The following is an 18,045-nucleotide window of genomic DNA, read 5'->3' as shown; positions in this document are numbered from 1 at the left end:
AATGGGAGCAATTTTGGTAATGGTACAATGTCTGCGCAGCACAGACAGCATGAATCGTATCATAAAAATGTTGATAACTTTTGATGCCCCACTCCTCAAGAGGATATTTCCCAAATTTGAGCGCTTGAAAATTGAAGCGCTGATAGATGAGGACATTTGTGCTAAAATCTCAATAGGACGTTGCTGATCGCGACATGTGTCATAGTTTAAGGGGGGTAAAAATCGGAGAACTAAGAGCAGTGGGCGTGTCTTAAGCCTTCTGCACGGATTTTAAGCCTGATTTGAAGTCCCAAGCAGTGATTCTCGTGAACAATTTTTTGTTGTGATACTCCACATGTTTGTGGGGTCAGTGTGATTTTGAACACTATAATGTTGGGTCACAAACCAAGAGTTTGTGCAAAATTTTTCATTCTTTATCAGAGCGAGAGAGAACAGGAACCATACCTCCAATGAATATAGCGTTCATGTGTCCTTTATAAGCAGGGTTTAGTACACACACATTTATTATTTTGTTTTGTTTTGGCTCTAAATAAGAGTTCATAAGGCTGCCCCAAATAAATTGTATGTTTGCTGTAACACGACCCAACATTTTTCAAGTGGGTCGGTCGGTAGGTAAATTCTTATTTTTTTTACTTTGAAGGCAAAAAAAAAAAGATCCAAATCGTCGACATTTTTTGACTTGCAGTGACCGCCAGGGGGTCAGGCTTCAACAGTCAATGACGGAAAACGTCTCGGTCAACCCGATTTTAAGATATTTCAATCGACCTTTTGTACGCCGTTATCCTTCATTTTGGTAGCGAAGGCAAGCAGGGGGAACATGCAGGGGACACAGGCGCCGCCATGTTTTTTGTGATTATGCTGCTGGGCGTGTTTATGTCCCAGAATGCAAAGGCAAACGGACATATTTTTTAGCTCAGCCTAATAAGAGTTCCTGAGCTGCGTTCCTGAGCTGCCTTTCAGCTCAGTCTTGCCCCGTATCCTTACATATTTGCTTTCATTACACAGCCTGGTCCATCACGTGATACTTGCATTCTCCTCTGCACGTAACAAATCTTTCCCAAAATCAGGAGGTTCAAAGAGATTTATTCCAACACAGGTGTCTTTTTATTTTATTTTACCAAACTACATTTGACTAAGCGTGTTATTAAAAAAATGCATTCATAATCGTCTTGCGCCACCACCCGCGATAAAAAAACAATATTGTTTTTAGATATTATCTCCCAATTCATTTAAACTAATTAACAATAAACTTCTAATTTATTACATATGGACTGCATTAAAGCAGTAATATTGTAACTTATTGAAAATTCCCATTTTCTCTAGCAACAGAAAGAGTAGTACAAGTTTCTGTTCTTCTGAGAACCAAGTAAACAAAAATAATATAAAAATCATAACCCATGTGACAAAACACCCCTACTCTGAATACAACTTTAAAAAAGGGAACATAATCAAGACATTAAAAGCTCTAAAAAGAACACTTTTCTGTCTACTTCAAGGCAACATGGAGCAAATACATTTGAGAATAAGCCTGGCCCACAGAGCGTGCACACAGCTCTGAAGCAGACTATTCACTGCGTGTCTGCACTCAGGTGACTGTAGAGTTTTCAGCAGGAGAGCAGCGCAGGCATCTATCAGGAAGTACATTTGCATACAGATGGAATAGGTAAAGGGTCTTAATGTACTCCGGAGGATCAGCAGTACACTTGAGCGAGGAGACAAACAAGATGGAGTCTCTCAGAGTAGAGAACACAAGAGGAGAAAAAAGTCGCTTATTGTCTTAGTTCTGAAGCATTTAAGGCTGCTCAATTATGGAGTAAGTAAAAACCATAAGAATCATGCTTATTTAGATACTTATTATCACAATCATTCAAACAATTAGTTGCTTGGAGGGAAAGTGTGGCACCAGCGCCAATATGGGTTTCTCATGAACTATGCCGAAACCGATTGTTTAGAATCCAGAAAAAAACTCTTTGAGAGCCTGTTAAACAGCAAACTAGATGTGTGAACAGTGTAGTCACATTTTGTGCAGCACCCTCTTCACATCAAAACGTTCAAATGAAGCTTTATGTCTCTACGCTAAGCAGGTGAATGGACAAAACTAAATATTGGCCTGTGCAGGAGATTTAAGGCCAATACTCTAAATATCAGCCAGCTGATATAGGTCTAACTATACATAAGAGATAATGTTAATGATCTCAATGAGGCACTTTTTTTTTAGCTTAGAATGGGGCAATATGGGAAAAACATGAATCAAAATTTTCCCTTTCTAACGGAGCAATCACAATGACACAAAAAAATATTCTTCCAAAGTCTGAAGACTGCGTTAACTACATGCTTTTACTGACAGAGACAGTCCGTTTTTTTCCGGGCTGAACGCCGCGGCGCTACATCGCTCTTGAAGAGGTGCCTTTCCATTTTTGTGCCAAAATGGCTACGTAAGGCTGCAGAATCTTACATGTGTCACATTTAAGGACATAAAATTGCAGAAGGAAGAGCATAAGAGTAGTGGGTGTGACACAGGGAGAAATCTGGGGAGCGGTGAAACTGTCGAGGCAATGGAGAATAAAGATTACTCAAACATGAATCACTCTAAATACAATTTCCAGTGGTTTAATGAGAAGGGAACACAATTATAGTCTGCCTAAAGGCTCATAAAATTATCCCCCCCCCCAGCTTGATGTGGACTTTTTTGTATTTTTTGTATTATTTTGTAGTATTTTGAAAACAATTAGAAATGCACTTAAATGTGTCTGTAAATACATCGGTCTTATTAAGACCATTCATTATTAATTAATTAATAAGTATTAATATTTTTAACAATATACAATACAATATATGATTTTTGTCTTTGTCTTTATGAAAAAATATCGAACTTGAATAAATAAAGTACATTTAATGAAGTATTGTACCTACGTCCGTACGCAGACAGGAGACATACATGCCGCTGCTGGAACCTCAGGAATAGGGCTGTAACGATTAACCAAGTCAATCGAGTAATTACAAAAAAGCTTTGATTATTATTTTATTGCCTCAATGATTCGTTAATTTTACATTTCAAAAACACATTAATCTGTGGCGCGTGGAGTCCACGGAACAACTTTTGTTTCACATGGAGCTTGTTCCGCAAGGACCTGCGGTAATTAAAGCACAACAGAGGAGAGTGTTTTAAACTTATGAGTGTGACTAAGAAACATAGTTTTGATGTATGAAAGAGGGCCGAGATTATGAAACAGAAAGTGTACAATGACACGGGGCTAAAGTGAATGGCACACAGAGCTAATGCTGCAAGTAAAGATTTATGTAATAAATAGTGGTTCAGTTCAATTTCAATTCAAGTTATTTTTGTAACGCCCAAAATCAAAGCAACAGTTGCCTCTGAGGGCGACAGTGAAAAACGGATTAAACAATGTCCGTGGGGAAGAGGGACGATGTTCCAGAGTCCCCTGTCCTTAGACCCTCCTTCTCGGCCATGAAAAACTACAAAAAGTTTGAACCTGGAGGAGGTTCAGAGTGAAGGAGCGATCTGACTCCCTCAGACGGACGGTCAAATCCATCTTGTGCTGACATATTTATGGACAAATGAATGGATCTCACATTCAACAACAAATGGTCTGGATTATTCAAATTTTTGCCCATAATAGTGACTCAAGTTAAGCGGCTAATGCTAGCAACTTTGCGGCGTAAGGCCGCCGTTATTTGATTACTTGGTTTACGGATTTTAAGTGAAATATATTGAACAGGCGAACGAAATATAAATATAAAAATATCTTCAATTTCAAAAGAATTTCTTTCTTCATAAAACATTAATACTATAATTCAAGGAAATATGGCAACAGGCCGGAAAAATATTAATGTAAACAATATAATTTCTTATCATTGTTTAAAAGATGATATTGAACTGAACTGTTAAACAACCCCAAAGTATAAATTATTTTAAAATTTTCGAAATAAATAAATTTCGTTTGTCGTTTGTTTCCTCAACAAAAGAGTCATTAGTGCATTTAAACAGCTCTTCTGCTTCATTCAGTCGTGTTGTGTCCCAGTTAAAGACCTGTCGCGGTTGTTTTTCCGACTCTTGTATTGCATATATTGACCGGTCTAGTGACCATCACTGGATACTACTTGTCAAGGTGCATTATGGGAAATTTGGAGTGCACTATCCTCTTGTCCAAAAATGTGTTATTTTAAGCAGAAACTCCTTCTTTGTCATTGGTTTATTACTATGAACTATGACGTTTATATAAAAAAATCATTCAATATGCTTTTAAATGTCCACAAAATTAACCGTTTATTCAATTAATTGAAGGGATAAAAATCATTAGATTACTAAAATAATCGATAGCTGCAGCCCTACTCAGGACCATAGACTGAGAACATGTTCCCAGCCTTCACACCATCAGTCAATAAGCTCTTCTCGAGCGAGTGACGCTGCGGCGCTGTCCAAGGTCCTGACAGCAACATACCAACACGTCTGAACAGGGGGGGTTTTACACTGTACTTCAATTAAACTCAGTATTTGTGGGCATTTATATCAGATGTTTACGTCTACTCAAAATATTTCCGGGAGTCATGTGCTCCTCTGTGTATTTTATTCATTTGATTTGATTTAATTATTGATTGATTTGATACATTTAATTATTTTTTTGTACTGTTTCAATTAATTCGATTTTATTTATCTAATTGATTGCCGTTATGCCATATGTCTTACTACTCTGATTGATTATTGGGTTCAATTTGTTGAAAATGTAGCCTTAGATTTTTGTCCGTCCATGTTCCTAGCAGAGCATAGAGATCAGCAAATCTAATGACCTTGGATGTTCCGAGGTCACGGTTTAAAGCCAGAGGGGACCGTGCTTTTGCTGTGGCGGGTCCCAGACTCTGGAATAGTCTTTAGTCAGCCCAATCCCTGAATATTTTTAAAATCTTTGTTAAAAAACCTTTTTGTTTGCAAAGGCTTTTAGCACAAGATGAGCAGTATTTGAGTTATTTTATCTTGTTTTTACATGTCTTGTATGTTTTATTGTATGTTTTTTTAGGTTCTTATTATTATTATTATTATTATTATTATAGTTTTTCATGGTAAAATTTTGCCACAACTCAGGCATTTTTGACCCCCTAACATTGATGAATGTCACACATAGACGCAATCGGCTCGGCCCGAACTCCAATAAAATGAAGGTTGCGAGAACGCCCGTCGCAACAGTGCCGACTAGTTCAAAAAAAAAAAAAACATGAAACGTTTAACCTGTTACCACCCACCTGTCCGCCGGCGAACATTTTCGGCTTTAATTCTGTACATCCTTGTACTCAGTCTGTCCGTAAGGAATCATTGAAAAACAATATCCACTTGTATTTTTCCTGAAGTTATCCGATTTCGAGATATTGTCAAGTAAACAAACTTTTCTTCGTTTCTCGCCGGACGAGAATGCGCTTGTCCGGCGTATTTCTCCGTCCATAACAAATGACCTGTTTGACTTATACGATAGTGTTTGACATCAATCTCTTCCTTAGACTGGTACCTACAGAATGAGACCATCCACGAATTTTTCTGTCACCGGGTTTGTTTGCTACAGCCTCCGGAGGAAAAAAATTCGGCGCTTCCGAAGAGCGCGTCCATCTTTGTTTTTAGCCCTTAGCTTCTGCTAACAGGCACGCAGGAGACTTTGAGTGACATATTATTCTAGCCAATGAGGAGACATTTTTCCTGGTAGGCGGGACAAAGGGCTTATTGACACAGAATCTTCTGTATTCTCGTGCGTAAGGCTCCGGGAAGGCTGTAAAGAGCCAGATTTCTCGGCAGGATTTTGCGCATAACGTTTTCTGAGTTTATTAGCCTTTTGGACGTGCATTTTGTTAGATATATGTATTATTATACCAATACAAAAATAAAATAAAAATATTATATATATATATATATATATTTTAACCTCTATATGGGAAATTCATGGGTAAACTCATATTTACACATTTTCACATATTTTTTTTTTTAGCGGTTATAATTGCTATTAGTGGCCTACAAAACATCAAAATGTATGTTTTATGATCATAGAGGAGCTAAAATTGTAATAAAACAGTTTGGCACAGTTGGCACATATTTGGATCACTTGTTCCGAATATACTTTTTGATACAAAAAGGTCAACAGCACCAAAATGCCTGTTCCTAGAGATCTGAAACTTTACACAGTTGTTGTCAACAAGATAAACATCATGTACAGTGAACAGCATATGCACACAATGAAATATGTCATGCTCAGGACCATTACAAATTGACAATATTCAGGCAAGACTAAAAAGGATGTTTTGTTTATGTTTGGGCCTCTGTAGTGTAAGTTCTGAAGCCCTGACAGTGTGACATGTGCACATCTGCAGAAACTAGAAGGCCTAAGCTTTCTAATGATGCATCACACTTGCATGTGGAACATAAGATCCTCTTTTAATAAGCAATGCCATTTGGGTATGTCCAACCATTGTGCACAGGGCGAAAATAGGTGGGTGGTAACAGGTTAATCTTTGGCCTAGGAACATGAGACTTGGGACAGTGATAGAGCTACCTTTGAGGAGTAAAACGCACCTGGCAGCATCGCTCTATGATAAACAGGAAGTCAGCCATGTCGAATCAAAGTGGCACCGCCACGCTTGACTTTTTTCAAAATCGTACTTGTCCTAGGTTTTTTTGTCCGATCGAGCTCAAAACAACACCTTTTGCATCTAAAGACATTGAAATGTAATAAATATCCAAAAGAATGTTGATATTCTTTACGGTCTCCGCGTAACACGCCCTCAAAAAAGGCTTAATTTTCAGTGTTTTCAAGGACAAGTCACGCCTATTGGAATTGATCTGCGGAGCTCATATTTCACTCACTAATGCGTTTTTATGGTCTGAGTGGAAATAAATACCCATGTAACAAATTTACTCTAGATGCGCCCCCTACCCATTGTGTGAAAAACTCAACATTGTCTGATTTGTTTGAAACTCATGGATTATATTCTCCTCGAGACGCCATGAAAAAAGTGCATAGCAGATATTGTGTATTTTCACAATTGGCCAGCAGAGGCGCAATGAATGCCTTCACTTCCCCTTCCGCTTTTATTTTGATGAGACATTTCCTCTCGTACCGCATTATTATTCTTTAGACTTTATTCTTTAGGCTTTACTCTTTAGACTTAATTCTTTTGACTTTATTCTTTAGACTTTATTCTTTCTGCCACAACTCGAGAGGGAGAGGGAGAGAGGAAGAGGGGGAGAGAGAGGGGGAGAGAGGGAGATGGAGAGAGGGAGGGAGAGTGAGAGAGAGATAGGGAGGGAGATTGTAGGATTGTTGACGCGTTTCCACCCTGTAGCCCGGGTCATTTTGTAGTCTCACTCCATTTCTGTAGTTCCTCCTCTTTATTTTCCTGCCTCTGGACAGGCGGGAAGGCGGTTGCGCGGGAAGGCGGTCGCGCGGGAGGCGAGAGCCATCATCGGCGCTGCTGCGGCTTTAATTAAATTTTTTTATTGCCTTTGTACAGCACTTTGGGCCATTGTGGTGTTTTGAAATCTTACTTACTATTTCTGCTGCGTTTTAGAGCTAAATATTTGTTTTGGAGTGTTATTATGTGCAGCACTTTGGAAATGATGGTGTTTATTTGGTCAATATTTGTTGGAGCATCCATATTATGTTCATCCAAAAGAAATGTGATAAAAAAGTCTTTAAACATGAAGGCATTTAACATAAATAAAAGCTTTTGTTGCATTTTTTACAATAAAACACGCACGCATGCACGCACACACACACACATCTTAAATTTAATAAATTTTTAAGTATATATTGATAAATATAAAGATAACATTGTTCACACCCTGTGTGAAGCGTGAATGCAGACGACATAATGGCACGAGTATAGCAGCGACACAAAGACCGGTTCACACAGGTCTGCACTTCAAGCAGGGAATTTTATGAACAGTTCCAGAAGTAGTTCTCAAAACGTAGCCAAGGTCTCTGCACTGACTCCTTTATGTCGCATTTTAATTCAAGCTTCAACTTTAAAACAATTAAGGAATCCTTCACCCAAAAACCTCAAACGATAATGCAACACACTAACTTATCACAAAGGCAATGGGTTTACAAATGTTCCATCCATCCATCCATCCATTTTCTACCGCTTGTTCCCTTTCGGGGTCGCGGGTGACTGGAGCCTATCCCAGTGACTTTGGGCCTTAGGCGGGGTACACCCTGGGCAGCGGCCAACTCGTCGCAGTTGAAATAAAAGTACTTGATTACAGTCTTTGTGCAGTGGGACAAAGAGGACAATATGTGGCTTTACTAAGTTTTAATAGACAACTTGGATTGACTTACCATGAGGTTATTGGGGGCAGGCCGCTCTTTGGGTTGGCGTCTCATACTGAAAGAAAAGACAAGTAGTCACTATTCACATGAGCTTGTGTTTTGTTTCATGACGTTAATTCAGAAAACATATTTTCATTTGTCTTTGACGCCAGATTAATACAATTTGAATGCATCCTTCCACAATATTATTAAATATGTGGACAAAAATTAAAACTTCATGCTTCAATTGAACTTTTTCAAACTTTTAACATACAAAAGGACCAAAGATAATCAAAACTTGACTTTAAAGGCGTAATGGGCACAATAACCTCGTGGCTAGACGTGCGTTTGTTTATTGGGAGTGTCTACAGAGCCGCGGCGCGCGGCCGAAACTGCTAGGCTATTTCGTGCCACGGCTCCTGAAACTGCTGGGCTATTTGACCGCGCCGCGGCTCTGTAGCCACGGCCTTGTTTATTAGCGCGACGGATCGCATCGCATCTCTTGTCTTTCGTAGATCTCCGTCTCTTCTGAGCCAGCTCGAACTGTCTTTCTCTGTCTTAATTTTGTCCTGTACACTGAGGAAACTATATATAGCACGTGTGCTATATTATAGATCCATGCGCTTAGACACGGGGAAACGTGCTACTCTCCTGGGGACGAGCCGACGAGGCTGCAGGTGAGCAGTAGATGCATCCTATGATTGATACCTGGCAGGACTAATCGGCAGTCCACGCCACGAGGAAATGAGACTCAGATTTGGGCTAAAAAAAATCGTCCATTACGCCTTCAAACATACCCAAAAGTGAACCATATGAATAATCATATTGCAGCACAAATAAAGGGGAAAAATGAGCATTGCAAGTTCATTGGCTATATATTAAGCTGTCTAATTTAATAACATAATTTGTATTTTAATAATACTTTATTTGGTCCAAGGTTTATTGTCTGTGCAATCAATAGTTGGCCAGGTGGAAAGGCAGTATAAGCGTATTTATCTAGAACCTGTACTTTAAGGCCATGTGGGGCTTGTGTAATTGTCTGTACCCAGTGCAGTTGTGAATTATGCCTAGTACGTTTTTTTCTGTGGATTGTGTAGCTCTCAGCCAGAGGAGTGGATTCATTTATAGGTATGTAGTAGGTTTGAATGTTGTCTATTTCCATTGCACGACTGATGTCAGAGACACATTTCTCCATCCACAATAAAGGTTTATCGTATCACATTGTCATTATTGCCATTTAAAGAGCTTTAATTGAGACCCTAACCCACATCATTGACTCATGGGAATATTTATCCATCCAGGTTTTATCTGAGGCTTTTATTCACAAATGAGTTCCAGGAAAATGTGCTACACACAACAGCGTGAGCCCTGACCCCGCGTTAGCTTATTTCAAAACTCTATGGGAGTTCTGTGCAGACTGCTTCATGTTACTCATTTGAAGCAGCTCTATGGCAAAATGCACCTAAACTCTATACTAATATATTATGTCCACAATCAATGCGTGTTAAACATGTGACCAGCAGTAAACACACACGAGACCAACACCAACGGTGAACACAAACATGTGACAAACAGTAAAGTTAAACACGCAGTAAACACGTAGTAAACATAAGCATCCTTAAAGTAAAAGCAGAAAAGCTCAGCCCTTATCTCCCAGTCACCCAACTGCTGTGACGTTTCACTTTTATCAGCTGATCTTCACTGAGGGGGTGAAACTGACGGACTGGTCACATCTGGCCACACCTCCAGCTCCCTGGTGGTCCCTCAAGTCCCAGACGTGTGGGAGCATTAAAGCTCTTTGTTCATAGTTATTGTGCCTCGTTTCATGATCTCAATAGCCTCCCGTATCCAGCATTTGAACTCATGTTCTTATGTTAGAACATTAGGGTACATCCGGGAAGATCAGCTGATAAAAGTGACACGTCGCAACAGTAGAATTATGCTTCTGAGTAAGGTGAAAGCTGCTCACTCAAACATGTCAAGGTAAAAACAACCCACTTTTGCCTTAATAAAACAACCTAACCAAACTACTAAAAAAGACAACATGAAGAATTTAATTATGGACTGCTAGCATGTAGCTCTAGCCTCAGCTAACTAGTACAACTACAGTGTCACCACATGGAGCCTAGAGCCAGATATTTTCTTAGATCAGGGTGTCCAATCACGCAGTGTGCATGTGTGCTGTCCCACATCTTTTACATTATTCATGTCTTCTAGTGCCCCCTCCTTGAACCAACACCTTAACGTGGTGGAGGGTTTGAGCGACCGAATGATCCCAGGAGCTATGTTGTCGGGGGCTTTAAGCCCCTGGTAGGGTCCCAAGGCAAATAGGTCCTAGGTGATGGGTCTGACCAAGGTTCAGAAGCCCCTTATGATGACAACAAAAACAAGGCCGGTTACGTTGCCTGAATTGGCGTTACCGGGGCCCCATTCCACAGATTGGGCTCTGGAACCCATCTCCTCGAGAGGGGCTGGACGCTCCACTTCTCTGGAGTTGCCCGCGGGGAGAGGCGGCGGGCTGGTGTGGGCTTGCTTATAGCCCCTCATCTCAGCCGCCACGTGTTGGAGTTCACCCCGGTGGACGAGAGGGTCCCTACGCCTTTGGGTCAGGGACAGGTCTCTCACTATTGTGTTGGCCTATGGGCCGAACAGCAGTGCAGAGTCCCCGGCCTTCTTGGAGTCCTTGGGAGGGGTACTGGACAGTGCGCCGACCGGGGACTCCGTTGTTCTACTGGGGGACCTCAACGCCCACATGGGCAATGACAGTGACACCTGGAGGGGATGATCGGGAAGAACAGTTACCCCAATCTGAACCTGAGCGGTGTTCAGTTATTGGACTTCTGTGCTAGCCACGGATTGTCCATAACAAACACCATATCCAAGCACAAGGGTGTCCATCAGTGCACCTGGCACCAGGACACCCTAGGCCGGAGATCAATGATCGACTTTGTTGTTGTGTCATCTGACCTCCGGCCGCGTGTCTTGGACACTCGGCTGAAGAGAGGGGCGGAGTTGTCAGCCGATCACCACCTGGTGGTGAGTTGGGAAGCCGGACAGACTTGGCAGACCCAAGCGCATTGTGAGAGTCTGTTGGGAACGTCTTGTAGAGCCCTCTGTCAGCAGGGTATTCAACTCACACCTCCGGGGGAGCTTCTCCCATATCCCGGGAGAGGCTGGGGGCATTGAGTACGAGACCATGTTCTCCACCTCCATTGCCGCTGCTCGGAGCTGTGGTTGCAGGGTCTCCGGCAGTGCCTGTCGCGGCGGCAACCCCCGAACCTGGTGGTGGACATAAGAAGTAAGGGATGTCGTCAGGCTGAAGAAGGAGGCCTATCAGGCCACTCTGGCCTGTAGGTCTCCTGAGATCATTGACAGGTATCGGCAGGCCAAGCGGGCCGCAGCTTGTGCTGTCGCAGAGGCAAAAAAACGGTGCTGGGAGGAGTTCGGGGAGCCATGGAGGAGGATTATTGGTCGGCCCCAAAGAAATTCTGGCAAACCGTCTGGCGCCTCAGGAGGTGGAAGCAGTGCTTCACCAACACCATTTACGGGTGCTTGAGGGCTCATGGGAGTTTGCCCAACCAGTCCACTTTGTGCTTTGTGGATCTGGTGAAGGCTTTCGATCGTGACACTCGGGGTGTCCTTTGGGGGGTGCTCCGGGAGTACAGGGTCCGGGGCCCTTTGCTCAGGGCGGTCCGGTCCCTGTATGACAGGGACTGTGTTCAGACCTGTTCCCAGTGCATGTTGGACTCCGCCAGGGCTGCCCTTTGTCACCGGTTCTGTTCATAGTTTTTATAGACAGAATTTCTAGGCGCAGTCAAGGGTTGGAGGGTGTCCGGTTTGGGGACCACAGGATCTCATCTCTGCTGTTTGCAGACGATGTAGTCCTGATGGCTCCATCAAACCCGGACCTGCAACATGCACTGGGACGGTTTGCAGCTGAGTGTGAAGTGGCTGGGATGAGAATCAACACCTCCAATTCCGAGGCCATGGTTCTCAACCGAAAAAAGGTGGCTTACTCCCTTCAGGTGGGTGGGGAGTCCTTACCCCAAGTGGAGGAGTTCAAGTATCTCGGGGTCTTGTTCACAAGGGAGGGAAGGATGGAAAGTGAGATTGACAGGCAGATCGGTGCAGCGGCTGCAGTGATGCATTCGCTGCACCGGACTGTTGTGGTAAAGAAGGAGCTGAGTCGAAAGGCAAAGTTCTCAATTTACCGGTCAATCTTTGTTCCTACCCTCACCTATGGTCATGGGCTATGGATAATGACCAAAAGGACAAGATCGCGGATACAAGCGGTCGAAATGAGTTTCCTCCGCCGTGTGGCTGGGCGCTCCCTTAGAGATAGGGTGAGGAGCTCAGTCACACGAGGGGAGCTCTGAGTAGAGCAGCTGCTCCTCCACGTCGAGAGGAGCCAGCTGAGGTGGCTCAGGCATCTGTTCCGGATGCCTCCTGGCACCTCCCTAGGGAGGTGTTTCAGGCATGTCCCACCGGGAAGAGGCCCCGTGGAAGACCCAGGACACGCTGGAGGACTCTGCTGGCCTGGGAACGCCTCGGGATCCCCCCGGAGGAGTTAGGTGAAGTGTCTGGGGAGGAGGAAGTCTGGGAGTCCCTGCTTAGACTGCTGCCCCCGCAACCCGGCCCCGGATAAGCGGAAGAAGATGGATGGATGGATGTCTTCTAGTGCAACATCCATAAAACTTATAAATTGAAAATAAATGTGCAGTGGACACCACACATTACAAATAATGACACTCATGACCAGTAGTAGCTCATGTTCCATTTAAAGCCATTCTTTCCCAAACCTGTGCTTTGGTGCAGTTAGTGGCCAGTGGATTGTCTTCGAGTAAACAGGACTACACAGGGATTAGGGCTGTGGCTTAACTCACTCATGTTTACAGTACACAACTTTATGTAATTGTGAAGGTAATGTGAGGCAAATGAATCAAGGCCTAATGCAGGGCAAACACAGCCTAATACGCTGATAAATTAGGAGTGAAAAAGGAGCAGCTTTTTTATAATGCTATAAAAAGCAGAGTAACCACAATGCATTAACACACAAAGGCACGTGTGCTTGACTCTTAGTGCTGCTGCCCATTATATTGTGCCATAATAGATTCATCTCATGTAACCCTATCATTATGTATCAATTATTTAGTCTGAATATGGAGCCAAGAGGCCGTTCTCAAAAGTCTTTCCACAGAATAAATAACAGCGCGGATGTTATGTACAGTATACGGCACGCACAGCAGCCAGGCCATTAGCAATGTCCACACAACATTATCATCACTACTGTCAACAATTTGATCTATTTAACCTAATCGGTTTTGTCAAGTACAGACCTAAAATCAAGAAGTGTAGGGTACTAGACTGAAGGGTAGTGCATGGACAGAGGCTTAGCCCTAAGCAACAATCTATTACTAACAAATCTATTTTGACAAGTAAACACTTAAAAATCATGAAAGGTATAAAAACAATGTATTTTTTTATACTTATTTTTGGAGCATTACAATATACAGTACTCTTTCCAAACACAAACAATGAGTTGATCATTATAACTAACTAAAGTTCTTACCATTGAGTGACGAAGTGAACACACTTCTCACTGAACTGGCCCACAGGGAGAACCGGAGGGTCCTGTGAAAACATGGGACGCAGATGACAAAATACACAAGATTGGAAAATATGCTTTTAAATGTTAAAAAAGAAAAAAAGAAATAACACTTTTGTGATGCTGTTTCTCATCAAGGACTGTAGCAAACATCAATATCCAATAATGTGCATATAAAATAAAATCCTTTATCACACGCCCAAATCAAATGCCCTTGTCCTTACACGGTAAAGGCTGAGAGGAAAACACATTTAACAATGCAACATTCACCATAATGTGTTTTCATTTGAAGCTGTACAACCATTGCACAAGATCCAGAGAGGAAACTTATATATTATATATAACTTATATACACACACACACAAACATACATACACACATACATACTACAAACATACATACACACAAACAAACGGTTGTGTAATAAAGAACGTTAGCTGTGCATTGAGCAGTGTTGGTAGAGATTAGAGAAAATGCACTAAATGTCCTCATAAATATACAAAGGCCGTAGTGCAGAGTGGAGCTGTTTCTGTTCAGATCAATAAAAAGTCAATTAAGCGTGTCCTGTTAACAGATGCGGCACATTGACCCTCTTTTGTCCACAATGTTATTGGAAAAACAAGCCTTTTTCAGATTTTTTTTTTTTTTTAAACAACGTACAATCACATTCTGTAATGGGAGTGATTATTGGAAAACAAGATATTAGGGTGATGATGAATTTGAATACAATTTTCAATAAGGTTGAATCACTTACATGGCTGGTCAACACTGAAGTAAAAGGTCTATATTTCTAGGTGAACTAGAAATATTGAGCACACACAATATGATATAAATGTAGAACTGATTTAGAACAAATAAAAACATAAATAAAAAAACTTCTACAGATATAACATAGATGCACATGATCCACGAGTATTTTTCAGGACATGTTGAAAACTCTTAGTGATGTTTTCACCAGAAACATAGTCACCAGAAAAATCACAAATGTGCGATTAACGAGACCACTATAACTATTCCTCATGTTTGTGACCAGCTTTATGAAATCAAACTTTCTGAAGAACAAATTAGAGTTATTTTAACAAAAACAAGCAACAGTTTGACGATTGTTCAAAGTTGCGTACATTGTACACCTCTTGCCGTACTACTTGTGTGCACTGTACTGTCACGTCATGTATTGATAAATAACAAAATGCCCCTCCTTTTGGTCATACACCAATAAAACACGCCGTTTCACCGTATGGAAGTTTGATAAATGAGGGCGAATAGCTGCGTTTGTGTCTCTACTAGACATAAAAACAAAAACCTCCAACAGTACAGTTTTCCACCTTTATATGCAAACAATTCCTTGGACAAAACCCTCGCCTACCAAGCAGAAAACCCTGAGCTGCGGTCCCTAGCCAGAGCTTTATTCAAATGCAGGGGAAATGAGGCCTCTTTATATGTGGAGCCCTGCTGTGCCATTAAAAACACCTCTGGGCAGTATTCTCCATTCCTTAATGCTCTGATCGGCAGCCTCCTGCAAAGCATGATGCATGACGCCATTTAAATTAACAAAGAAATAGGCCCTTCTAATCTCACTGCACTTGAGTGTGCTGCCGCCGTCCGGATGAGCAATATATCATAGAGTGGCTGCATGTGCAGACAAACAAATGCCCTTGAGCACCGTACACAGAGCAGTGTACTCCATTTGGGAGGGAAGGACCGAATCATCAGCAAACATGTTCACACGCACAGAGAGGCCCAGGCCAACACAGCAGACTCGTAGTCCATTTTAGTATTCTCTCTTATACAAAGAATTAGTCTGGTCCTTGTCTATTCAAGTTACATCTTTGGAGGTATAGGTAAACTCAACCACTGTGAAATGGAATTTGATACAACATCAGGATTCCGGGGCAATGCTAAAACGTTACAAAACAAACTTCCTTTGGGCTTACACAAATGTAAAATTGATCAAGCAATACGAGACAGAATGGACCAAAAGAAATGTCCACCTCAGCTTCAGCTTTCTGAGAGCGAGCGGATTCAGGCCAACACACGTTAACGCAATAAAAAGCAGCAGCATACTGTACAACGGGAGACCGTAGTGTCTATGGCTAGTGATGATAACTAATGCAAACATAGAGGAATAGGAAGGATTGGCTGTGTTTATATGCACACCAAAAATCGGATCATTATTATTATTAATTATCTAATTTCTCTGATCTGATTATTCTAATTATCTGACTTATTTTTTTCTGGCCATGTAAATCAAAGCATATACAATTTATATTAGTGTAGTATTATAGAATCTAAGCTAAAAAAATATGACATTACTTACTTTAATGTTTTGGGTTGCATTCACACTTGCACTAACAACATTTTGTTGTTAATGGAACTAAACTTGGTCTAGGACAGGACCAAACCAAGTCTACATCTGGACCACTGGACCAAACCAGGACCAAACCAGGACAAAACCAAGACCAAACCAAGATCAAACCAGGGCAAATGTAAATCAAGGCTGTAATTAATGATAAATATTTTTTGGATTAGTTGACTAGTCAAAATATGATTTATTAAGTACACTGAGACTTATTAAATAGATTACAAACCAAATAAATTTAAATATGGAGAATGAATTCTTCAACAAAGATTATAGGTATTTACAAATAAAGTTATTTCTGCAAATAAAGTTATTTTTTACATTTTAATTTAATAATCCCACTGTCTTTTTATTGTATGTATGTTTTCAAGTCCGATTAGTCCAGATAAGGATTACCGTTATCAATATAGGACTACAAATATTTTTTCATGTCGACTCACTATTAGTTGATTAATTGTTGCAGCCCTAGTGTGAATGCAGCCTTAGGAAAAGTTAAATATCTATTCTTACAGGATTCAGATCACCTTTGCGGTATTTGTTTCTGTCCGTACGAAGCGGTCTATATTTGCATGCACCGATTGCAAACACACATATTTATGCATGTATTCGCTCTGTGCTGCCAGCGCTTTGATGTGGCAGCGGCGACAGGACAAAGACAAACCCTATGATGAAAGTACCCCGGGCTGCTTGCTTTATCCCTGCTGCACCAAACGCGAACGGCTACAAGTAAATATACATGTGATTGCCATGGAGCGATTATTAGGGGGAAATTAGATCAGTAATTACAGGCTTGAAAATAAAGTAGGAGTTCTTTATTAGTGGAGCCGCTTGCTATTCACCAGCACGGCGGAGAGGTGCATTAATGAGAGTGGGCAGCAAGCAGATGGCAGGATGCACAGGAGTTCCAAGATGGAGTCTGAACGATTAATGTAGAGCTGTCTGTTTCCAGCAAATATACTTTCCATGGACAAAAGCACTCAGGATATATTTTTGGCAATACTTTGGTGTCCTATATGATTGATTTTGTGGCTGTACACCGTCACATTTGCATCCAAAACTATGATAAGCCCAATGTGTTTTTTTGTTTTGTATAAACGGATGACGTGTTTTTAAGGGGCTCTCACAGTAGTCTCTGCTAAGGCTTTAAGATTTATCCTAATCGAATCAAACAGGAAATTTGAATGGTTGTAATTAGTAAATCACAACACCACAGTTTAAACATAGGTAATGTAATCCTGATACAGTCCTTTGCAGAGAACTAATCCTCTGGGTTTGTCCATGAAGCCTTGTATTTATTATCTGCTAAATTCTAACCTTGTAGTTTAGAACTCTACAAACATGTCTCCTATTTTAACTCATCTTTCCTTCATCATTGTTGATGCTTCTAGACTTTACACTGTAAACAGACAAGTTTAAATTTGTCTCTATAGTCTCAAGCATTTATAGAGTAAAACAGGTTACATTTTTTGAAATAAAGCTGCAATACGTTTTTCTGGTAAAAAAAAAAATATATATATATATATATATATTTTTTTTAAAGGTTTATGATATAAATATTTAGAATAATTCTTAGGTTGGATAAGAAATTGGGGTTCTTTGACTTGAGACTCAAAGATAAGGCTAAATTTCAAAAGAAGAAAAAAAAATAGTATTGTACTATATACATAAATACATTCATTCAAAGAAAATAATGAAATACATTCTGTTATGTAAATCAAAATAGTTAGTAGATGTGGGTACTTGATGTTTGAGGATGTAAAGTGTTTTTTCTGTCC

At 40.9% G+C, this 18,045-nt stretch overlaps 1 protein-coding gene across 2 annotated transcripts in view; it reads right to left on the bottom strand.

Moving 5' to 3' along the window:
- map2k5 (mitogen-activated protein kinase kinase 5) overlaps nucleotides 1–18,045 on the bottom strand; it is an 87,134-nt gene that overhangs the window by 13,962 nt on the left and 55,127 nt on the right. For both annotated transcript variants that reach the window (XM_072465881.1, XM_072465880.1), the window contains 2 exons: nucleotides 13,876–13,937; nucleotides 8,337–8,382 (listed from right to left, as the gene is read on the bottom strand). In XM_072465881.1, the coding sequence (XP_072321982.1) occupies nucleotides 8,337–8,382; nucleotides 13,876–13,937 (108 nt within the window). The remainder of the gene's footprint in view (nucleotides 1–8,336; nucleotides 8,383–13,875; nucleotides 13,938–18,045) is intronic.

This window comes from Eucyclogobius newberryi, unplaced genomic scaffold, assembly GCF_026437365.1.
Source record: "Eucyclogobius newberryi isolate DKJ021-1_F unplaced genomic scaffold, fEucNew1.0.hap1 SCAF_5, whole genome shotgun sequence".
NCBI classification, from domain to species: Eukaryota; Metazoa; Chordata; class Actinopteri; order Gobiiformes; family Gobiidae; genus Eucyclogobius; species Eucyclogobius newberryi.
Note: the sequence above shows the minus strand (reverse complement) of the source record. Positions and strands in the feature narration are given on the sequence as shown.